This window comes from Sphaeramia orbicularis, chromosome 24 (genome assembly GCF_902148855.1).
Source record: "Sphaeramia orbicularis chromosome 24, fSphaOr1.1, whole genome shotgun sequence".
In the NCBI taxonomy this organism is placed as follows: domain Eukaryota; kingdom Metazoa; phylum Chordata; class Actinopteri; order Kurtiformes; family Apogonidae; genus Sphaeramia; species Sphaeramia orbicularis.
The window spans coordinates 15,001,158-15,024,028 of NC_043979.1; the positions used below are offsets into that span (position 1 = coordinate 15,001,158).

The following is a 22,871-nucleotide window of genomic DNA, read 5'->3' on the forward strand; positions in this document are numbered from 1 at the left end:
ACTTCTACTAATTTGACTAAAAGGAAAAGTAGTTGCTACACATAAAATCCAATCAATAAACTTTGTCAGCCAACAACTGTGTAAGCAAATGGGTTGTGAATATCAAATGGATATGTTTCCTCCTCTGGCACCCTGCTGGTGTAAATGTGAAAATGACAAATGGTTATGAAAACAGAAAATTCCTTTCTGCTCTTTGTCACTTTTATTGAACCTCTATGCAGACTTTATTTACCCTTTACTACTTTTTATTATGATTAAAATATTAATTACAAAAACATGATTATTTTATATAAGCACATGTTTACAAAACTACACCACTTTTTTTCATTTTCTTTTCTGATAGTGATTTATGCTGCAATTACACTCTGTTTCTTGTTTTTGTTTCTCTTACGTTTAGCATCATATGAAGTTGGAAAAGGACCTTATTTAGTATCAAGATGGCACAGAGCACTTTCCATGTGTACAGGATTCAACAGTCATATTTCTGGATTTTACAATTCAATGATTAGTGGCTGGGTTGGAATCTAATGTTGTTACAGTAATAGAAGAAGCTAATATACATGTTAACGTGTATTTGGACAAACTGCAAATCAGCCCTGACAGTTTAGGAACACATGTGGAAAGGTATAACCACTGGAGCACGAGGTGTGATACTCAGACCAGATAAATATTGAGTGATTGGGTGAAGGGCAGTCATCTCAGGGAAAAAACACTACAACACTTGACAGCATGTGGCTAGAAAACATATGGCATGAACAGCTCAAACCCTAATGGACAACACGTGTTTCTGTAACTGTAGATACTTTCAACGTTTTTTCACAGTATAAAAATGTCTACTTATGAGAGAATGTTTAAATTGTCTATCAGTACCAGTAAGACAACAAACATTTGGATTATGTCACGTTAATGCTACCATTCAACCATTAGCTTAAATGACTCTATTGAACACACCTGCTGATAATTACCTACATATTTATCGTAAGGAAAACAATTCATATTTACCTGAGTGTAGCTGCACTGAATCTTGTCTTTTCAGACTTGGTCCTACATTTGGAGCCAGTTTACACTCGTAGTAATTTATAAACTTTGGCTTAACTTCTATGTTACTCCAAAACAAACCACATCTGTACCGGAAATGTCATTTTCTCTACGCATGTGCGAGAATACTACTTCCGGCCACTATTTTCTATAGAGGGAATGCACATACGTCACTTCCCCCCTGGGCCACGCCCCTCTAAGTTAGACTGAGTGGCCAAAACAAACCGGCTCAACATGGTGGAGCATAGCAGTAACTACAGCGAGACCAGGAAAAATGTGGAATATAACATGAAATAAAAGACAATTGGACTCGACACGGATCCATACAAGCAACCAAACAACAAGTGGTCTACGAACATTGATATGTGGCCGGAAATCACGTATCCTGACATTTATATGAACCTGATTTCAACGCCGGGAAAATACCCAATGCAAAGGCTGAACGCATACAAAAGCCAAAGAGTTGTTGACATCCTGGTCATCGTTAATTAGAGGATTACAGCTGGTGAGTGCTTTCAATTCAACATACTATTGTTTTTGAGGTTTTATGTCAGTGCAGACGTATTTTCTTGGCGGTGATTGCCAAGGTAAAGGCCCAACAGTAGTGCTCACAGTTCACTACTGATTTACTGGAGTTTAACCCTTAGTATTGACCCAAGTGAGTGTATGATCTAGTGGTACTGTGGAGATTTAAGTAGAGTTAACATCAAATACTTGATACAACACAGCTACAACAGCTTTGTGCTAGAGTACCCTCTTATTTGGAAAACTAGGTTAGCCTCAGTTTAAGCTAGTTTACAAATTATGTAGAGCACAAGGTTCATAATCACACAATTGAAGACAAAAACGTTTCAGTTATGAAATATAGAACTAAATGACAGATGCTAACATTAAGAGCTTTACTAAGAAGTAACGTTAGCCAAAACGATATGTAATTTAAGGTATGATTTTATGCAAGAACACAGCATAAATTAACGTTACCTGACATGAAATGCCAACCACAAATCCAGGTTTCGTTGTCTGGATTCCAGTTATTTCTATGAATTGCAGCGATCCATCTGCTTCTTCCGTCTTTGGCTTTAGGTAGCCACTAAAACGATAGCTCTGAGTGCTTTTTAAACCTATTTGTGCAATCAGTGGCACAACAACTCTGCCCCATTTTTTTTTAGATTGTTCTAAAGTTTTCGCAGTATTCAAGCCAAAGCCGCTACTCATCTCCCTCTTTCTGCCACTCAGTGGAGGTAATTGCGGTGACTTCCGCTAGCAGTGATGTCACGTGCATACCCTCTATAATTTCTGACAGTTTTTGAGATGTACAGACATTGAATGTTACGTCTGTGCTTTAGCTGTTACGAGATATAATATTATGTTTTAGGACAAATAAATTTAACCTATGTTTTCCCCACAAGGTTTATCAGATATTACAAGCTAACAGCATGTAAGGATACCTAATGAACTAGCCAACTACAACTAATTCATAGACTGAGGAGGAAATAAAAGTAGTTTAAGTAATAAAGAAAATATTACTAATTTTCTTTTCCATTTCCAATGAAGAATAACAATGCACACCTCCTGTTAACTTTTTTTTTTCATCACCAAAAGCCTCATTTTTTATACATGCAATACTCACCCTACCTCAATGCAATAATCACAACTCATGCACCTTGTTTTTAACCTTTTTTTTTTTTTTTTAAATACTGTGCATATTTCTTTTATCTGAACTGCAAAGTTGAATGACTAGAATTTTAGTATTTCTTTGTAGTTCTGTATAATATCTATATTTATCAGTATAACAGTTTAGCAACAGAGCTGCTAAACTGACTTTCATTGTTCCTGTTAGTGACAATAACGACTTATTCCATTCAGATATCTGATGATTTAATTCCTATAAAGACAGGTAGCTACTAGAGCAGCTCATGCTAATCCAGGAGCAATAGTCAGCTTCACATCAAGGTGCTGCTGGCATTGAAATCTATAGTCATACTTTATTTTCAGCATAAAAATGCAAACCTATTCATTTGCCTTTTCTATAAAGGATTCAGTAATAAAATATTATTTTAATGTAGATAGTTGAAGTCTTAAGTTTAATCTTATTATTAATAAGTAGTTAATATTTTAAGATAGGATTCCTTTGTTTCACTTAGTAAGCTTTTAGAATAGTTTGGGTTGGTTGCAACCAAGGTTATAATAGTTTTGAATTTTTCATTATAGTTTAGTTTTATTTAGTTTTGACTTTTTTTCTCTAATTCAGTTCGTTTTAATTAGTTTTTAGAGCAGGTTTGCTAGTTTTTATTGGTTTTCGTTATTTTCTAAATGCTTAGTTTTAGGGTTTTTTTTATTTTTTGTATCTTTTATCTTCTTCACCATTGAATTCAAATAAATCCCAGACAGGACTCTGCTGTTTTCTCCCAACTTTAGTCTCCATGTTTCCAGGTAGAGTGGGGACTAGAAGATGACTTTAAATGACAAGTGATGAGAAGTGACGGACCATTAAATGTCATATGGTGCCAGCAGTTAAAATTGCTTGAGGGAAATAAATCGATTTCATATCAATCCGACATTGACAAAGACGAAAACTAAGGGAATTTTATCCATAATTTTTATACATTTTAGTTAGTTTTGTAAGCACACAATACAGTTTCAGTTAGTTATCATTTTTTTCTTTTAATTCTAATTTTTATTTATTTCAGTTAACGAAAATGTTTTTACAATTTTAGTTTTCGTCATTTTGTTAGTTTTCATTAACGATAATAACTTTGGTTGTAACATCTTGGTCTGCATACCAAGCTGACAGATTTATGAACACAGGACTTAGGTTTTCCCTTAGACACACTTTTAAATACACATTTGCACATAGGATTGCCAATCATAGGAAATAAGATGTAAACACAAAGTAAGTATAAGGTTTTACACAGAGTTATCACATCTGCTTGACTTAGTCACATGACACAAGTCCATTTTTGGTAACCCAACCCACCTAGCCCACAGGATCAGCCCATAGTTTGGGGATCAGTGTACAAAGAAAATAAAAGTGATGTGCGTTGGAATGTCTGTACCCATTTTCTTCGTGGTGTGTGTCCTTAGTACTAAGGCTTTGTTTCTGATCAGATCAAATCAAATTAAATTTATAAAAATGAGACCGAAATGAATCCTGATTCATTCGTGGAGCTTCCAACAAACACACTAACAGTAAGTTAATAGAGTAGAAATAAAAAATAATATGAAAGTACACACCTGTTTGCTATTTATAGCACATTTGTGTTAACTTTAATGTTACCACCAATAAAAGTCAAACAAATCATCTTCCCTCTTAAGAACATTTAATAGAACCAGTAAAGTTGGATATTCTTTAAATGATCATAAACCTCAGTGTGCGCTTCCTTACCTTTAAAGGAGTGTTTCTTCCTGTCTGGTTTCACCTGCAAACTATCTAGCCCCTTCATTAAAATCCACAGCTTGTACAAAATCTTTTTATTCAGTTTTCCTGGCTTACATGAAGGTGTGCTTGTCAGAAAAACAACATTTCCCCCCTCTGACATTAGACCTTTGTGCAGCTCATAGAACAAAACCATCTTCTCAGCCTGGCCTCTGGAAAGTCATTTATGCTGGAAAATGAAATGTGGGTTAAATATCATCTCTTGATAAAATGCATGTTGTTTTCTCACAGATTAACTTTTTATTATGTTGACTTTAGTAGAACAAATTTCCACACATTTTGGATAAAAAGAAAAATCAATCGTAAAATGTGGGTCTGCTTCAGAATGTAAAATCATCCCCTCGGTGGAGCGAATCCCTGCTGGCCCTCTTGTTCCCATTGCCTGTGGCAGGATGAATGAGTTAATATGTAGTCATTGTGTGAGCTGGATATACTCACACACACTGCTCTGATATCCCACATCAATGGGCTATTGCAAGTTAATGACCAGCTCTGTGAAGGCCCATTTGCACGAAATATGGACAGTGTAAAAACGAGCAGGGGAAGCAGGTGCTGCTGCCATTGAGTAGCTAATAACCTGGCCATATGGTGGTGGAGAATCTCATCTGGATGTGCACTCTCACAAAGACCTGACTCTAAAGAAACCCAAAGCCATTCCTCTACTGTAGTGAAGACTCTGGACCCTTTAATAACCGGTTTCCCCCCCTTTCGTTTTTCTCTTGTTGCATCGTTGAGCAGTGTATGAATTTACATAATCATCTATAGGTAAATGATAGTGTTGAGCTGCTGTGCTCTGGACTTCATTTGAATGGAAATGATACCACTTTTTAGTATAAAAGGAAATCACTGAAGTGATAGCGAATGGATGAGAAATTGCGGTTTGGTGAATAGTCTTCTGTGAAGATGATATCTGTCTCTGTCTGCTCACCATGTCCTGTGCCACAACATGGATGAGTGAGTGACAGCCACCCGCACTCAAACATCCAAAACGTTTGGGAACAACATTTTTTTTTATTTCTGGGAATTGTTTGGAGTCAAAGGAGCATAAGACAATAATTAAGTGGTTGAAAAAGCCAAGTACCAACACAAAAAATCAAAGTGAACGTACACACTGACTGATTTGCATGAAAATGAATGAGAACAAATAATTTCAGCAATAAATAATTAAATAAAAAAACAACATACTGCCAGAAGATAATGTCATAAAAATGAGACATAAAATTAAGATACACAATAACAGAAAAAATAGAAATAAAATGTAAAAAGACAAGTTGAGCAGACGAAAAACACTGACATACATCACAGTATTTTAAAAAAAAGGAAAAAAAAAAAGAAAAAAAAAAACAAACCCAAACCCCAGTAAGTCAGTAAGGTGCTAGCAAAAGGTCTCCAAATCCATCATAATCTGTCTTTATTCTCTTGTTCTGTTTTTTAAATTTCCAATAAAAAAATAAATAACATGAAATTAATTTCAGAATAAGGAGGAGTCCCTAATACAAGATCTGAGGGAGGAGTTTCCTATTAGATTGACAGCCTTCCATGGTCAAATATTCATGCGACTTAGAGAAACACCATCCTGAGAGACTAGGCTTCTAATCTAACAACATTTGCTCCCCGCCTAAACAAATGCTTTTGTGCACATCATGTTATATCTCCAGGCATTCCTGGCAAATGGATAAAAATGATTTTTACGTCATGTTGCTACAGCAGTAAAATTAAATCAAATGGTCTGTCTATACAAGAAGAGGATTAAAAAAAAAAAAAAAAAAACAGAAACTTGAATTTTCTGTACAATATTGACCTGCAAAGCACAACGGCTATGATGTAATAAAATATGTAAACATATTTGCTGTTTTTGACACAGTCGTCTGTGACAACAGATAGAATTACACATGTTCACACTGGTCTTTAGCCTGGGTGATTTTTTTTTTTTTTAAAGATTACAACAATTAAATCTCTTCCAGACACAAATTATGATAATGCATTTGCCACAGAATCTCAGGAAATGTAAGAAGAAAGAAAACTGGACTAAAAAGTAAAATGAAACCAGAGGAAGTTGTAAAATCTGACAAAAAACAAACAAACAAAAAAAACCCAACAACAATGAAACATTTTGCCTGGATCCTGCGCACTTTAAAACCATCTTGAATTTGGATGCCATGCATAGCAGTCCAATGCTTAGCTGAGTGGGGAGAAAAACACTGGATACAAGACTGTATCCCATCCTGCTAAGAAGACTGTGAGCACTGCCTAGTCAACTCTAACAGAACATCGTCCTTAAAAAAATAAAAAAAAAATAAAAATAAAAAACAAAGCAAAAACAAAAAAAAAAAAACCCTCCTAAATTTAATAAGTTAATAAATTAAAAAGGAAATTAAAGACAACTTTAAGTACACATTTACTTTACCTCAAATCTCATCCATGAGAGCTACATTGAATGAAACCTTTTGTAATGCGAAATCATGTTTTGACTTCCAACTTTCCCGACAATCATAGTTTCTTGAGGTCCCTCACTTACACAGATGCCAGCACCACGTCACATACACCTCACATGCATGCTCAAAATGGCCGAAATGACAGTGATCGTATTTTACAGGGTTACAATGGACAAGGTTGTTAGAGCTCCACGGGTCACACACCTCTGACAGTCAACTTGGGGTCGCGTGGATGTTCCGAGTGATGTTATTCACACTGCTAAATGTCTCCAGCAGGGACTCCTTAAAAAGGTCCGTATTTGAGTCCTGATGAAGTTGCACTGCATTGTCTGTCTGTAATGCTTACAATAGTAAGTGTGCTTCCATAAGCCATAGTTCTTTTGTAAATGTTTCAGTGACTCATTACATGTTGAGTTCTCAAGAGATTTCCTCCTGTTTAAATCACAGTTGCCAATATGGTACTGTCTAAGTGTTTATATCTTTGTTTCAAACTGTTTATTTTTTTCATGTGTTGGGAAATGACTTGATTTCTATACATAATATTCCTTGTCCTTGTCTTTCGGTCTCTTGCTACTGCCGCTGCCTTTGGCGCTGCCGCTGGGTGTTTTATCCTTCACCACAGCGCCATTGGTTTGCGCTGAGTTGCTGATGTAGTTGCGTGTCTCGTCCACCTGGTAGGAACCCTCGTCCCTGTTCCTGTACTTGTACATGGCGTAGAGGAGGATGAGGATGCAGAGGGCGGCGGCTGACACAATGCCCACCACCATGCCCGTGGTGCTGCTGGACTCCCTAATCACCTCTGAGGCCCCCGGTGGCACCCGTCGCACTATGCCAGGCACAGTGGGCAGGGCGGCGGGCACTGTGCGCAGCATTGGCGAGGTGATGAAGGGGCCCCGTGGCTTGGTGCCGTCCAGATCGAAGGACGTGGGCAGGGGCAGCAGGACTATGTCCGGCTGCGGGGGTTTTACCTCGCGGTTGTTCATTTTTCCAGCAGGCAGCTTCGGTGGCGTGTCCGAGGGGACCGCCGCCGGTGGCGTGCCCCGGATGTCGGGCAGAGGCGAGGTGGGTGTAGTCCTACCTGCCTCAGAGGCTTTGCTAGGCCTCAAGTCCTTGGCCTCCCACTTGGGCGCGAGGGCTTTGTAGCCGCCTTCATAGGCCGATGTGGTCAAGATCTTATCTGTTACCAGGGAGAAGGTGGTGTAAAAATCTTCATCGTCAGTCGGGGGCAGGCTAGAGTCGAAAGCTTCGCCAGAGCCAAACCCCGAAATCACCATGCCATCATCATCATCATCATCATCACCATCACCACCATCACCATCATCACAATCATCGCTGCCTCGGTCCGACAAGCAAGGTACCCCCGCCTCAGTGGCCATGGCCAAGGATTCTTTGGTGGTCTCAATAATGGTGAGGACAGGGCGGAGGGTTGGGGGGAGGGGGATGAAGGGAGAACGGGTGGATACAGAAGGGATGTCTATGGGGTCCTCGACTAGCACGGGGATGACTAGCTCCCCTCCTGGAAAAGTGAAACAGAGAAACAAAGAGCAAGTGAGCGAGCGGAAAGTGTTCCATCAGCAAGGCAGAAAGAAGCAGACAGCAAAAGAATCAGTAACCAAAGAACGGAAAAAGCAAAGCTCAACATAGGGAGGAAATCAACTCAAGAGAAACAGAAAGAAAAAAAGAGAGAACAAAAAATACTGTACCAGTGCAAAAACAATGAAACTCAGAACCAAACAAGACCCAAACTGAAAGAAAACAACAGCCATAAATAAAGTATACATTGCATCAAAAGGCTTTGAGGGATGCACAAGGGTGAGCCACATTAAACCGACTCCACATAGTAACTCCTAAACAGCAGCATGTTTTATCAGGACTGAAATCTATTAAAACTAGGCACTAGTCTGCATGTGCACTATATACATCATTGATCATGACTAAAATAAAAGAATTATGTGCATATGCTCACACAAATAAAGCGCTATCTGATACTGCTGCATATTTTTCCACATAAACGACTCGTTCAGGTTTTAAGAGGCTTCTTTAATTTATCTAAGTGTAAATCCTTTTTCACAAACTCTGAGCTCTGTGGATAAAAGAAGCAGAAGGTTTTAGCATTCGTTTGCAATTCAAGTGCAAGTCAGCGGGCCTGAAAGCAAGTTAAGTGAGAAACTGCTTGGAGAGGCTGCTCAGTGAAGCGGTCTTTAACCCCTGTGACCTACACGGGGCAAACAAATCTGAACAACTCGGGCATCATGAAACTTAAAAACAACCAAAAAAAAAAAAGACTGAAACTAGAAGTGAGAAGAATTTTTTTGAGCCTCTTAAAAACCTGAAGAGATCTGTTCGAGCCCTGATATGTAACACAAAAGAAAACTGTACCAGCAGAAGTCACACCTCACTGTTTGTTAGTGTGTAATAATTCATTCTTAACATTAGTGGGCTCCCCTATTTGCCCTAGCCTCGTGCCTTTTGACCCCTACAGTTACCACAATGGCACAAAGTCACCTGGCAGTTCAAGAACACCTGAATGTTTGCTGATTCATAGGATTTTTAACAGCACAGTCTCCCTTTTAACAGTTTGTGCTCTTCACCTTAGAATGAATATTACTCATTCACACATTCAAAGACATTAATATTTAAGAATCTAGAGACTTAAAAATATTTCTACATCTGCTTATTTAAGTGTTATCCATTCTGCAGCGCTTTATACTGCGCTTTATTGGCAATATGTGTTATCTGACAACTACAAAGAGTTTGAAACATTCAGATGTCTCTTGAAGCTGCTTATCCTCTTGCCAAAGTGGCTTGTTTATACATTGCAAAGGCTCACAAACAGGGCACTATAAAAGAGATGCAAACCTTTTGGAACAATAAAAGAAAAAGAACACAACCGAAAGAAAGAAAAAAAAAAAGAAGGAAACCAAACAATAATTAAGGCATTGCAAAAAGAGTTCAGAGTTAGAGCAAACATTGTAAAAAACATTCACAAAGTAAAGCCACAGATAGAGCTATCCAGAAAGGGATTAGTACGTAAGTAGAAAACACAGGTACAAAACAATAAAGGAATAAAAAAAAAAATAGAAAGAAAGAAAAACAAAGTCAGCTTGGAAAATCATAAAAGCCTACGAAAAATGAAACAGTTTTCAAAGGAAGAAAGCATACCATCAGTTTTGTCAACTTACATCAACAAATTGCCCGCATGATTTTGGCAGGAAGAAAAAAAAAATTTACAAAAGAAAGTTGTGTAAGAATGCCTTTGGACAAGTTAGGTTAGTTTCTTTTTTTAACAATGTCTGATTAATTAGTATATATTCCTCTTTTTAGACAGGATGGTACAGGGAGGCAACAACACATACATCCACACATCATGACATGAAAAATAATCTTCACCATTCTGTTCAGGATTTTTTTGTTCTTTTGATAGTTATTTATTTTTCTATAAAAAAGAAAAGTGTATATCTATAATTCTTGCTTTGATAGATAAGTCTCTCCATAAATATCTACAGCCTGATTAGACGACTCTTTTCTCATTGTTTTTCTTTTTTTTTTTTTTTGCTCGACTTTCATTAGTTATGAACAAATGGATGACTGTACATATCTTAGAAGCTATACGTAAAGGGTTCGAGGAGGAGGGAGTGTGAAACGGGGTGGGACCTATGAACATACTAGGAAGGAAATGACATAGATGGGGGTGAACGTGTACATCAGTTGCCATGTCCATGTAAAGGCGGCACGAAGCGGTCGGGCGGCATTAGAGCTTTTGGCTGTAAGGAAGGGATGGGGATATACAAACAATGAGCATATACATGCCCATCTACAAAAGAGAACAGCACTCTCAACACTGACAGTTTTACAAACCCTAAGCTGCAACTTCTTTGCCATGCACAAATTAATCGACTCATTCATTGATTAAAACCAAATTTCAATCAGAGATACAGCTATTGAGTAACAGAAAAATACTATAAATAAATCAGCATAGAAACAGTTTGGAACAGTTTTCACAAATAGTAAGGGTCCACTTTGGAGGTTTCTTCTCTTTTTTCTCTATGAAACCATGGATTTCTAATTCCGCCACAGCTGTTTGTGTGTGATACCCAATCATTAAAAAAACAAAACGCTTCTGTTTTTCAATTAGACATTAATTCATAGAGAAAAGAGGAAGTTTCATTCTAATTAGGGAAGAAAATCATCAAAACACTGGCAGTAGTAATTCTAAGCAAATTAGCAGATATTTCAAATTGGAACATTTTCAGAAAGAAAACAGAGATACACATATATGTGTCTTTACATATATGTACAAAAGACAAAAAAGTAAAAAACAGATTTGCAAGCAAGAAAGAAAGGCATTAAATTTGTCACACTATCAAAGATGAACAACCAGAAAGCACACACTGAGGCAGACAAAGAGAGGGGGGGACAGTTTATAGGCAAAATGTCACCACCTTCATTTAACTAATAATAAAGACTTTATTATTAGTTACTTTAATACATTTCTCTTGTTAGTATTTTAAAACACAGGACAGGGCGTGCAATCTGGATGTACGTCAGAAAAGAGAGGTAAATCAGACATGGTTTTATTTTGGATTTTAGTTCCACTATATTGGGTATAAATGCATGCGTAAGTAAGTTGCATTTAGGGAGAGTAATATACAATAACAATACAGCAAGCCATGGGTCAGGTGTAGGGGGAGGGGCTTAGAAGGGTGAAAGGTCAGTAAAAGGTCACTGCCACCAAGGGCTGTGGGATATTTTCTCAGGCAGAAAAAAAGACACCATTCATCAGCAGTTAACAGGGGAGAAGGTGCACCATGGGTGATGTATAACCAACATTATGTGGCATTTAGGCCCACTGCATTCGCTAATTAATCAAGGGGCGTAGCAGAGTGATAATTAATGAGCTGCTTTTTATTAAATGTTTAGATGCTTTGTGTTATGTGCATAACCAACAGCCTTCGTTTGACAGATAAAACACTGCGTCTGGGATGGAGTTCCACAAGAGGGCACGGGGTGTTGCGTTTGTTTGTGCCTCTGATGAATTTAAGGAGATGTGAGAGGCACATTTGTCTTCACATATCTGGTTTTGGTTCTTCCTGCGCACGCCGCCTACAGAAACCTAATTTATTAAGCAAAAACAGAGTATCTGTCCTCTATGAGTTAAGCATTATTGAGGGAATACGGAATCTGTCACACTGCCCTGACTGTGTATTATCAACAGTGACACCTTAAATGTGGATTTCCTGACTGGCCAAGCATGGCTCAGACTGGCAGGAGCAGCAAAGGAACACACTGATGTCTGATATGACGATACCAGGGTTATTATACCGAACCAAGACAGCAGCCTCATCGTCACTAATGCAGATATTTTTCAAAACAAATATTTCCCCTATTAGTTCAGTTCTGTCCACATGACCTGTGTTTTACAAATATCTCCACACACGGGAATGAAAAAACAATGACAAACACTCAAACAAACCATTTGTGGTTGACCTTCAACCACAGACGTTATGAATCAACTAATACCATGGGCTTCAGATGCAGAGGCTTTTGCCTATCAATGAAACTGAGCACCAACATCAAGTTAATTTGTAAACACTGGTGCCCATAAAGGTGGAATGAAATATTTTTACCTCTTCTTGTGAAATAATTGTGATATTGGGATTTATTTTAAATGTGTATAAATATCTGATGTGCATACATAGGAATAAAAAGAGGAATGTGTCTAAAAACAAAATAATTCCAACTATATGGGCAACAGTGTCTGTATAACAGGGCTGTCTGAATAAGGTGTGATATCGTGGTAAACATACTGTGGAATGTTAAAAATCTTCAATTTGGAATATTGGATTATAAAAAAAATATTTAAAATGTTGGTTTTAATGACTGTATGTATTAATGTAGACAAGGCCTTAGACTCAAACTAAACTGGCCATTAACTTAAAGATAAAGAAAAATAATTTTTCAAAAACATAGAAATTAAATAAGGACCACACTGAACAATGAAACACAAACATTGCAGGTGAAATTTGCTTTGTTTCCATTTTTCCTCAACGTTAACGGCTCATGGTCTACAATGGATGGCTTTGTACCACAAGGGACGTTCAATAAACAGTGGCTTTTTAAATAATTTTTGAAGTCGTATGTTATTTTGTTTTATCTTTTTCACCTTCTATAAATCATGTATTCCTACAGGATACCTGAAAATCTAGAACTAGAACTAAAAAACTAAAAAATAAACTATGTATAAACAAACTGAATCCTGAAACCAAACTGAAAGTACACATAAAAATCACACTAATACTGTGAAAGTATCAATGCTGTAATGTGGCTGATTCAGATTCATTCCTCTGTATGATCCCCTCGTCTACTAAAACCTGCTGCTAATGTTGCATACACCTCAGATAATATTCCAGTCACAGAGGAAACTCATCGCCCTGCTAAATAAAATCAACAACAGCCGCACAGAGGAAGTGATTTCATTGGAGACCTCATTTATCTACCTCTGCCCTTGTTGTCTTGGCCTTGTTTGCATCCTTTTGCTCCATTCTTAGCTAACAGCTTTCGGCGACTGTTAGCTTTGCGCTAAATCAACAAAACACTTGGGTGAGGAGGGGTAACTGCTGCAGTTAAGGGTCTCCCAGTAAAGTCAGTGCAGAGGACCTTGATGTTTTTGGTAAACACTTTAATCCTGTGTAAGCTTTTACACAAGCGTTGCTGCATTTCTGAACCAGACAAACACTGCACTTTCTAATGGGTTTGCTTAACCAGATTGCGTTTGTTTTCTGCACTCGTAAAGATGGATGGGGATTTTATTCTAAGCCTCAGCCTGGCTGGTAAATAATTCTCCACTCCACTAGACCTACAGTCTATTATAATATTTTCTTTCTTTTTAAGGAAAGGAGGTCACGACTTCAGATTAATAAGTATTTCTCTGTTCTGGCGCCTACTGACTAGTCTTGGCATCGATTAAAAAAAAAAAAAAAAAAAACTGATTGTGCAGAGCAACAAAGTAGACAGAAATAATTTTGAACTACCAAAACAATAGCATAAAACAAATTCCATTTCATATCTTCTCCTCGTTTCAAACAATAAAAACACCATCTGCAGCATGCCAGTGCAGGCCTTTGAAGAGGCATTAAGTAAATATAGGTGCTAGTAAATGGCTGATTGACTGACTACCTCAGCAGCTTGGAGGCTACAGATGCAGAAATCTTGAGGCAGCAGTTTCTCTTCACTTTCTTCTACTGCCTCTCTCTTTTCCTTCTCTTCCCTCTCCTGGTCTGATCCCCGTGTCCATCCACTGTTTGCTGAGGCTTCCGAATGGAGATGAATCCTGACGTGTGTCGAGGATTTGACGGCGCTACACCATAAAAAGCGGAAAGCCCGTGCACCAGCAGCACCAGCCATGGATGAACTGAGTCAATGGGATTTCGACGCAGCAAATTGTGGGTGAGTCAGTGGTTTGGGGGCCCTGAAATCCCATTGTAGCTGCATGCATTGTACGCAGAGACCTGCTGTAGCAGATTAATTCACCTCTACCCACTACAGGTAGGGAGCTGATTACCAGAGAGCCAGTAACACACAAGATTCTCAGTGTGGACACACTTAAAGGGACATGCCAGGGATTATATTGGGGTGCTATGCAATGGCTGAGTTTCTAGAAACATGTACCTTAAAAAGCACTTTACCCTGCCATTAAATTATCTTATCTGGCATGCACACACCCCAGCCAAGAGGAGTCTAATTTCTCACAGATGGACATTCACTTCCATCCTCAAAGTTGTATAATGTTCCATTTAGAGCTCCAGAGAGCGGAGAGGTTTGCTCTAACGGAGCAGAACTACATCTGGCTGGAGGAAGAGTTCCCTTCAGGGGTGTCCTGAAGCCACGGCGCATGGCAGATAGCTCTTAATCCGTCATCATGTGGCTGGCCGCAGTCTGGCATATTAAATTGGCATCTCCAGCAGCCGTGGCGACTCGGCCCTGTCAGCCGGTCGATTTGCTGTACAGCCATTAGCTTGCACCTTTGCACTCAGTGGACATGTGTCAGCTGAATAACCTTTAAACTGATCTGGGGCCTGTGTTGAAGTGACAGCCAGCCCGATGGGGCTTGACGGAAGCCACAGCTGACGCCGCAGGGAAACCCAGTGATCCATGCCTATCATACTTCATCCTGTATCCTACGCATGTCCGGATGCTTCATGTACAATAATGAAGAAATCACATGACATTACATCCATGCTTCCAGTCTTATATTATTTTGAGTTACAGATTTGCGACTTTACCAACCCAGCGGCCAGTGACACGATTCATCTATAAGTCTGTGATCTGTGTTCCACCTCATCAAAGGATGATAGAGTGATGGTGCATGGATCATTTATGGCCTTTTTATTAAACACACTCTTTTTATGATCTATTTGACTGTCAGGTAGAGTGCAACAGTTACCCTGTTAGCAGAGACTTGTGGGAGGCTGTCCTCTCTAGAAAAATGACAGCATTATTCATTTGTTTGAACAGCTGGAAGGAACCTACCTGTACATTTCTGCTCAGCAGCAACACAGGAAGTAGTGTGACTTTCTTATTATACTCATTATACAGTAACAAAGTAGCTGTGGGTGTGGAGACTGGCATAATGGACGAGTGGGCAAAACATCCGTCCTTCCATATGGGATTGTGTCCCACCTCCTACAAGCTGTCAACATTAATTTTCTTCAGTGATGAAAGCATTCTTCCCCTGACTCTAATCCTGCCTTAATTTACTGTCAACTTATTAAGTTCATATGAAGAAAGTGATACTACACTCTTTCTTATGTACATATTAAGCAGATACATAGTTATGTTAACATTTACTTTGGTCATATTTCTGTCCACCTGGTGAACAGGTTGAGTCTTTTAGCTCTGCATTGTTCTATATTAACATCTAATAGACATATTGTCTCTTTAACTACCAAGTACTTCAGTGTGTTCTCTGACTCTTTACCAACTTTGTCTGTTCAGCCCGGTTCCCATAGTAAAATGTTTCCATTCTACATTTCTACAAAACACAGTTGTGTACAATCCCAGTGTTTCTGAAATGAAACATTTTTGTGTGTATAGATCTGCGTATGTATACCAGTGTTCAACATTTAACTGCCCATGGTGCTTTCCAATTGTACATTTATGCTCATATCTAACTATTAAACACACTTTAAGGCTAGGCGTAGGCACTGGCAGCTCTTGGTGAGATTTAAGGAAAGATAACAGGACTTTAAAAGAAAAATAGTTAAACCACCCCGTCGACTGAGGTAAGACTAAATAGTTGTGGATCCCTTAATTGTACATTACATTGAGATTGTACAGTATGTATCTGTGCTTGGCAGAAACACAATGACAACATGTCATTCTTGCAAAAGGGTTGTTCGGCTGCTTGGCATTGAACGAAGCATCTTAACAGATTTACAACGAGTGTGTACTGGAGCAACTGCAGTATGGCTGAGCTAGAGCAGCAGAGAAATACACAAGCATAACTAATAAAAATAATAACAGCTCTCCGTTGTTTAAGTGTTCCAAGACTGTGAACAGTGTCACTGTGACAGAACAGTGCAAATGGAAATGGAGCAAAGACATAATTCATGGATTAGTTGCACTTGTGCTTTTCCTGTTACAACAGGTCAAAATGTGCTCTATGTCAAACGCATCAAATACCATTTATATCACATCTTTTTGACATCCATCCTGGTGAAACCTAGTAAAAGTATAGAGTAAATCTAAAGGGAACGTCTGAAGGGAATGTTGATGAAAGTCTTAAAGGATTTTAGGTCTGTGTACAAATCAAACATTCAGATTTACACTTGTGGATTTATGAAATTCATCATTTGCACCAATTATGACAATATAATTACAAATTAATCACAGAATTGCAATGATTACACGGTAATGACAAGCTACAATGCGGGTAATCACTGTGAAATGAAATCATAAATTGGCTTGCTGTTTGCGGTTCTTTAAACTGAACATCCCCTATTTATCACCAGTGGCTACTATGGATCAGTGTTTATGAGCTGGTGCGTCCCTGCACATAGTTACACTCAGTGTTCACTTGTTAAGCTGAAAGTGATCGACACATTCTGCTCTTCAGAGGAAGATCACAAATATGTCACCTCGCTGCACACTCCGTATTTGCTCTCTTGTGGAACTCACATGGGATAAAGGGGGGTAAAGGTAAGGTTTAACAGTTTTAGAAAACACAGAGACAACACGAGTACGAGACAACCACATACAGCAGACAGGACAGGCTGTTTGGCAGAGACAGACGAGGTACTGACAGGAGACAGCAGGCACAAGCACAAACACGAGACGCCTCCGAGGGAGGAGCTGCCGAAGGTAACAGCGGTGGTCCGGGCCCACCGCTGTAGCCCTGAACACACACTGACATGTAGTAGAAGCCAGCTGGGGGTTAGCCTGGGATTTATGGGTGGAGAAGAAGCAACACACAAAATGGATGCCAATCATATGCATGCAGAAGCTGGGGGAGTGGGGGAGAGGGTTATCAGTTAGTCTATAGAGCTGCAGTACAGACCAGTACAGTGTACATGCCACAAATGCCTTCTACTTGGAGCAACAGATAGAATAGAAAAACAGATATACTTTGTGGCAATAAAAGTCTTTTTATGCCATCTGCATTCAAACAGACATGTATATGCAGAAAGGCTAAAAGAAAGAAGGTGGGTGAGTCAGGATGGACTGGGGAGGGATGGGGGGGTAACACTCGGGAGGGGACACAGGGAGTCATTCTTTCACACACAACTTTCTTGAGACAGAATGGGGTTGCCTGCACAAGGCCAAAAAAAGGATGATGGCAAGAAAAGATTTTGTTGCCGTTCATTTCCCTATGTTGTATCGAAAATGGGAGGAGGATGTTTCTTTAGAAGCCATATGGCACAAAAATAATAAAACACAAACTTGATGAGGAGGAGAACTTTGAATTTTCCAACCACCAAAAGTTCATGCGGCACAAGATGAGGCAAAAACGGGAGGAGCGGCTTTATCCTTGCTTGGAGGATGGACGACGGATGATGAGGAGGACACCAAATCAAATCAAAATCAAAATCAAAAAAACAAAAAAACCCAAAACACAACAACAACAAAACAAGAAAAATCAGCCCCAGTCACCCCACCCTGCACTCAAACCACCCCAAAGCCCAAAATAAAGCAAAAACAAAAGCTCAAATCTGAAGCGAACCCAGCAGCTGGGTCCAAATCGATACAGAAGAGAGATGTTCATATGTGCATCACAGGAGTAAAAACCAAACCAAATGCAACAGAAAAGAAACAAACCAACATCATGTCATGCAACTGTTCATACGACTGGAAGCGGGGCAAGGAATGAGGATATGAATTTCTGTGTCAACATGGTGAAATGTACAGTATGTATGACTGTGTATGACTACGTATGTTGCCACTATATGAGGGGAGGGTACCATGTTCTCATTAAAACTTGAACTACGCTTTGTTGCACTTCCACTTTTGAGAATACTTGGGTTTGAGGTTTTAGGAGTGAAAAAACACAAGTAGGAAAAATTCATTCAGTTCATTAAATGTGTCTGACTTTTAAAACGACTCATGCTTAGAGATAAAGAGGCTGAGTCTAAATACTGCACAAACGCACTGAGAAAATGGCTTTGTGCTCACATCAAAAAGCCATAAGTACAAGCACCTAAACATGGTCATAATTTCAAGGAAACAAATGTTATTACGACGCGATAAGGCCTCAAAGTAAATGAGTTTCTTCAACCGATTGGGGGGAAATGGTGAAATTGCTAGCAGAATATCTCCTAAATTGCACAAAAAGACCTGACTTGCGGAAGGAAATAAATAAACGCCCGATTATCTCTAACGTTTTCCGAGCACAGATAGAGCGAAAGGCCAATGTATTGTTTCAGCTTATCCTTATTAATAGCTGTGAAAAGTGGACATATGCTCGGTGCTAAGCTGTGGCATATTTAGCCAGATTAACGCTGCATCAATTAGTCCGCTGTGATGCCGTTGTGAAGGACAGTGAAGCAATCAAATAGTCTGGGCTGTTAATGATTTCCAGAGCGCCTAAGGGGAGATGCTTTTTACATACAAGAGCCAGTATCTAGAGCGCCCGCCGTCTCCCAGTTTACACCATACAATTAGGATAGACGCCAAGCGCTCCTGGGCAAACGCGTGACTGACAGCTGCTCATTCAAACGTCTGAAGTCGTCCAAACCCAAGTTGCCTCAAAATAACCACTCGTTTTAAATCTACGGTTTTATTCTGAGCTCTGTTTTTATTTTCCAACCCCGCTGAGTGAATGTCTTATCACTTTGATCTAATCACAAAGTGATCTGTGTGTGTTTGTGTGTGTCTGTGTGTAGAGGGAGGGAGGAAGAGAGACGATGCGCACAGAAATTCGAGGATATCTGTTCTCTATTAGAATGTTTCAGGTAAGGCAAGCCTCCGACGAAGGAAACAGAGGTACAAACAAGAGAAGAAGGAGGAGAAGGGAGGAAGAGGCTCTGTTGCAGTTAGTCTGCTACATATCACAGTATCTATGCTGAAAGCATCTTTGTTCTCGAAAGAATCTCAAAATGTATCCTCTGTCAAAAGAGACGCACACACACGCACAGCAAGAGGAAATCAACCATGTACAGGACAGATACATTTTGAAGCATCAGTGCGGGCGACATGAGGCTTGATACTAATTTCGTACTTTGTTAAGTAAAGTTTTGCTCTCGACCGAATGCTGAGAGAACAAAATTAGTATCAATGCTTCATCATGTCTGCAACCAGTGGCCCCATAGCTAAGTGTAACTTGTTTCAGAGATGGACGGTGTTAACTTTAACTACAGTGGCTGTCAGAAAAATCCTGACTACGTGCTTTGATGTACTAACACCAACTTAAAACTGACCTCCTATAGAAAACATGCTACAGTATGGATATAGAAACTTAACTCTTACTGCTTTCATCCATCTCCCAAGAGCTCAGAGTTCTTTAAACTTTAGATTTACACTGAGAAGCCCTAGAACTAGTGTATGCTTTTCATAGTGGCTACTTTCCAGAAGTCTTTTGAAGTTACACTTGAAGCTCCCATGGGACATGATGCTAAGAGGAGAGGTTCCTCGGTAGCAAATCAAAGAAAGATAAGGAGAAATAGACCAGGATCTGAGCAAGCACAACTCGACACACCCATCCCACCTGCATGTCCGGAGTCGCACTCTTCCAGGTCCTCGTCGTCGCTGGAACACTCTGCCGATGAGACAATGTCATCTGTCGTCTGTGGGTGAAACAGACACATCCACATCCACATCCCCACACACACACACACACACACACACACGCACACACACACACACACACACACACACACACACAGAGGAGTGTGGTTAGACCCAGAGCAGTATAGTGCCATTCCATTCAAGGATATCTCTGCTCACACAGACCTCTCTGCCTGTCCTTCGGCTTCCATATATCACTTGGAGTCAATCATATTTCACAGTGTTTATCATTCTTCACTTTATGTGCTTTCCACCTCCGCAGATAATTGTTTTCCTTCACCCACCGCACACTGCCTCCGATTATTTATCGCCCCTCTCCTCCTCCATCGTCCACAATCAATGGCCCCACCAAGCCCTCACAGATCAACACCGTCCTGGCTCCTGATTTGTGCTAAAGGGTGCAGAGGGTGGGAGGGGATGGGGCCGGCAGTCTTGGGAGCTACTTGCACAACCAGCGATGGATTATCTGCACCCTCCAGTTCCCACAATTCTGATTTATCCCCTCACCCCCCCAACCCTTGCCCCTTTTTTCGGGTCGACCCAAGGAGGACAGAGGAGGGGGAGGTTGTATTTCAGCAGTGGTGCGCTGGGCGGCCAGCGTTTATTAGAATGAATCAGCGGGGCGATAAAATAAGCCCTGTCACCGAGCAGGGTTATGAAATCAGAGTGCTGATTGAGTTTTCCAGTCCTGGCCGAGGGTGTGGGGCTCTAAATATCATTGAGTTTGACAGACTAATGAAACGCGCCCCCATGCTTGCACTGCTGCTTTCAACAGGGCCCAGAAAAAGCTGTCTGTCTTGACTACATGCATGCACCTGGTAAAGCAGAGCATGCATGTTCACCACGCCTCAGGGAAAAAAGTAGGGTTTTCCAAGCATATTCCTAATGTGGACTGTGATTAGGCACAATGGAGTTATTTTCTCTATCAGTACATTTGATAATGTGTTAATGTGTGTGTGTGTGCAAGTGAACATAATGCATCACATTATGTACTTTACTCCAGCATGAGGAGGCAAAAACGAAGCAAGAGGGGAGGCTCTAAACTAAATTGCTGTAAAATATGGCCCCTTGGCAAACATGACATTATTTATTGAAGCCACATTACGGGCGTAAAAGTCTTGGTTATTGCTGAAAGAGGGTTATTGCTTGTTATTATGATAGCGGCAGATGTGGGAGGCAGGGACACAGAGAGAGAGATGAAAAACCACAGCCACTTCAAAGTCTGTTCCAGCAATTTCAGCCCGAGACCATCACACCATAACCCAGCATCAAGTGAAAACACTGCCTTTCTCTCGTCCATTCATGCTGCATCTCTCTGCAGCTGCTGCTTACAGCGGCTCAGCTCAGAGCAAACGTTTTCACAGCCAGTGCTGCAGCAGCCTCGGCTATATTTTCTAAAAGCTAAAATTTTGTTGGGGAAAAAAATAAACTTTAATAATTATTTTAGCAAGTCCCCATATGTTCAAATTAGATAAATATGTTGGAACTGCAGCGACTCACCTCTATCGTTACAGAGTGTGCAGCCAGTGCATTTCACCACCACTGCACCCCTCTGGGACTTGTACATTATGTAAATGTGAAAGTAATTCTATATACCATGTCTTAGTAGAATATGTAAAGTTCTAACTGAATATTTAAAATGTTAATTAAATGCTGCCATGTTAGCAAAAAGGTGGAAAGACCAAGCTTATTACAATCACTGTAATAAAAAAACTGTTTAATTTAACCTTTAGATTTAAAGAAAATAAAATCAGTTCAATAAACCATTAAATGTAATAAATGAGTCAGTTAAATTTGTAGGGGATATACTTATATAAGGTAGAACTAAAGAAAAACGTCAGAATAATCAGGCCACCGTTCTCTGTATTTTCAATTTAGGTTTTAAATATTATCAGCTGCCTTTTTTATCTTTATTATTATTATTTCTTCTAGATGACCATTATTTTCTCCTTTATTGCACAGTATTGGCTCTAACACGATGCATAGTTCCATAAAGTTCTGCCTCATACAATCTTCAATGTGCAGCTGAATTATATAGTCTAATAAATGATGATGTGAAAATTTACAAGGTGATCTACAGGATATTTGGCAGGTGAGAAGTGGGGACTGCTCACATTGGTCATGAAAGAAATAAACACTTTAAACGTATTGCTTGATATCATAATTTTCCACCTCACTGCTGTTCTGCAGTCCTGCTACCACTGCAGTGAAAAGGAAAAGCAGCTCCCTCTCAGGCAAAGGTTGCCAAATATTGTGCAAGCATTGCAGCTCTATCCATATTCAGGCTGTTATATTTGAGTAAAAGGCATTAGTAAACATTTATGTAACGAGCCCTATGTTTGAATGCCACAAAAATCAATAACTAGTTAAACAGATAGATGAAGACAGTAAATGCATGAGCTTTGACATGTGAAAAGATCCATGGTAATGCTGTTACAATGACTGATGTCGCTGCTTCTGAGTTAAGAAATGTGAGTGGCAGGCTAATCAATGTAATAACAGTTAAACAGCACCCTGAAGTAAACCTCATCACACTTGTTTGTAATCTCTGTGCTCCTTGTTCACATACAGAGGCCAAAGCCTTGCACAGCGCTGCAGAAATACCTGGCTCAGCTCGGGCATTGTGAAGCTTGCATTTAGACGGCAGAGGAACACACTCCAGTTGATGTGTTCACTTTGCATTT

The 22,871-nt window shown here is 39.6% G+C and overlaps 1 protein-coding gene across 6 annotated transcripts in view; it reads right to left on the reverse strand.

Annotated features, from left to right (window-relative positions):
• Positions 1–5,469: 5,469 nt before the first annotated feature.
• The window catches only part of nrxn3b (neurexin 3b), a 355,069-nt gene continuing 337,667 nt past the window's right edge, over positions 5,470–22,871 (reverse strand). For 5 of the 6 annotated variants that reach the window (XM_030127828.1, XM_030127829.1, XM_030127826.1 and 2 more), the window contains 2 exons: positions 20,108–20,186; positions 5,470–8,425 (listed from right to left, as the gene is read on the reverse strand). In XM_030127828.1, the coding sequence (XP_029983688.1) occupies positions 7,440–8,425; positions 20,108–20,186 (1,065 nt within the window). In that variant the 3' untranslated portion in view covers positions 5,470–7,439. Of the gene's footprint in view, positions 8,426–10,439; positions 10,674–20,107; positions 20,187–22,871 lie in introns of those variants that run through there. The other variant, XM_030127830.1, reaches the window with a different exon arrangement.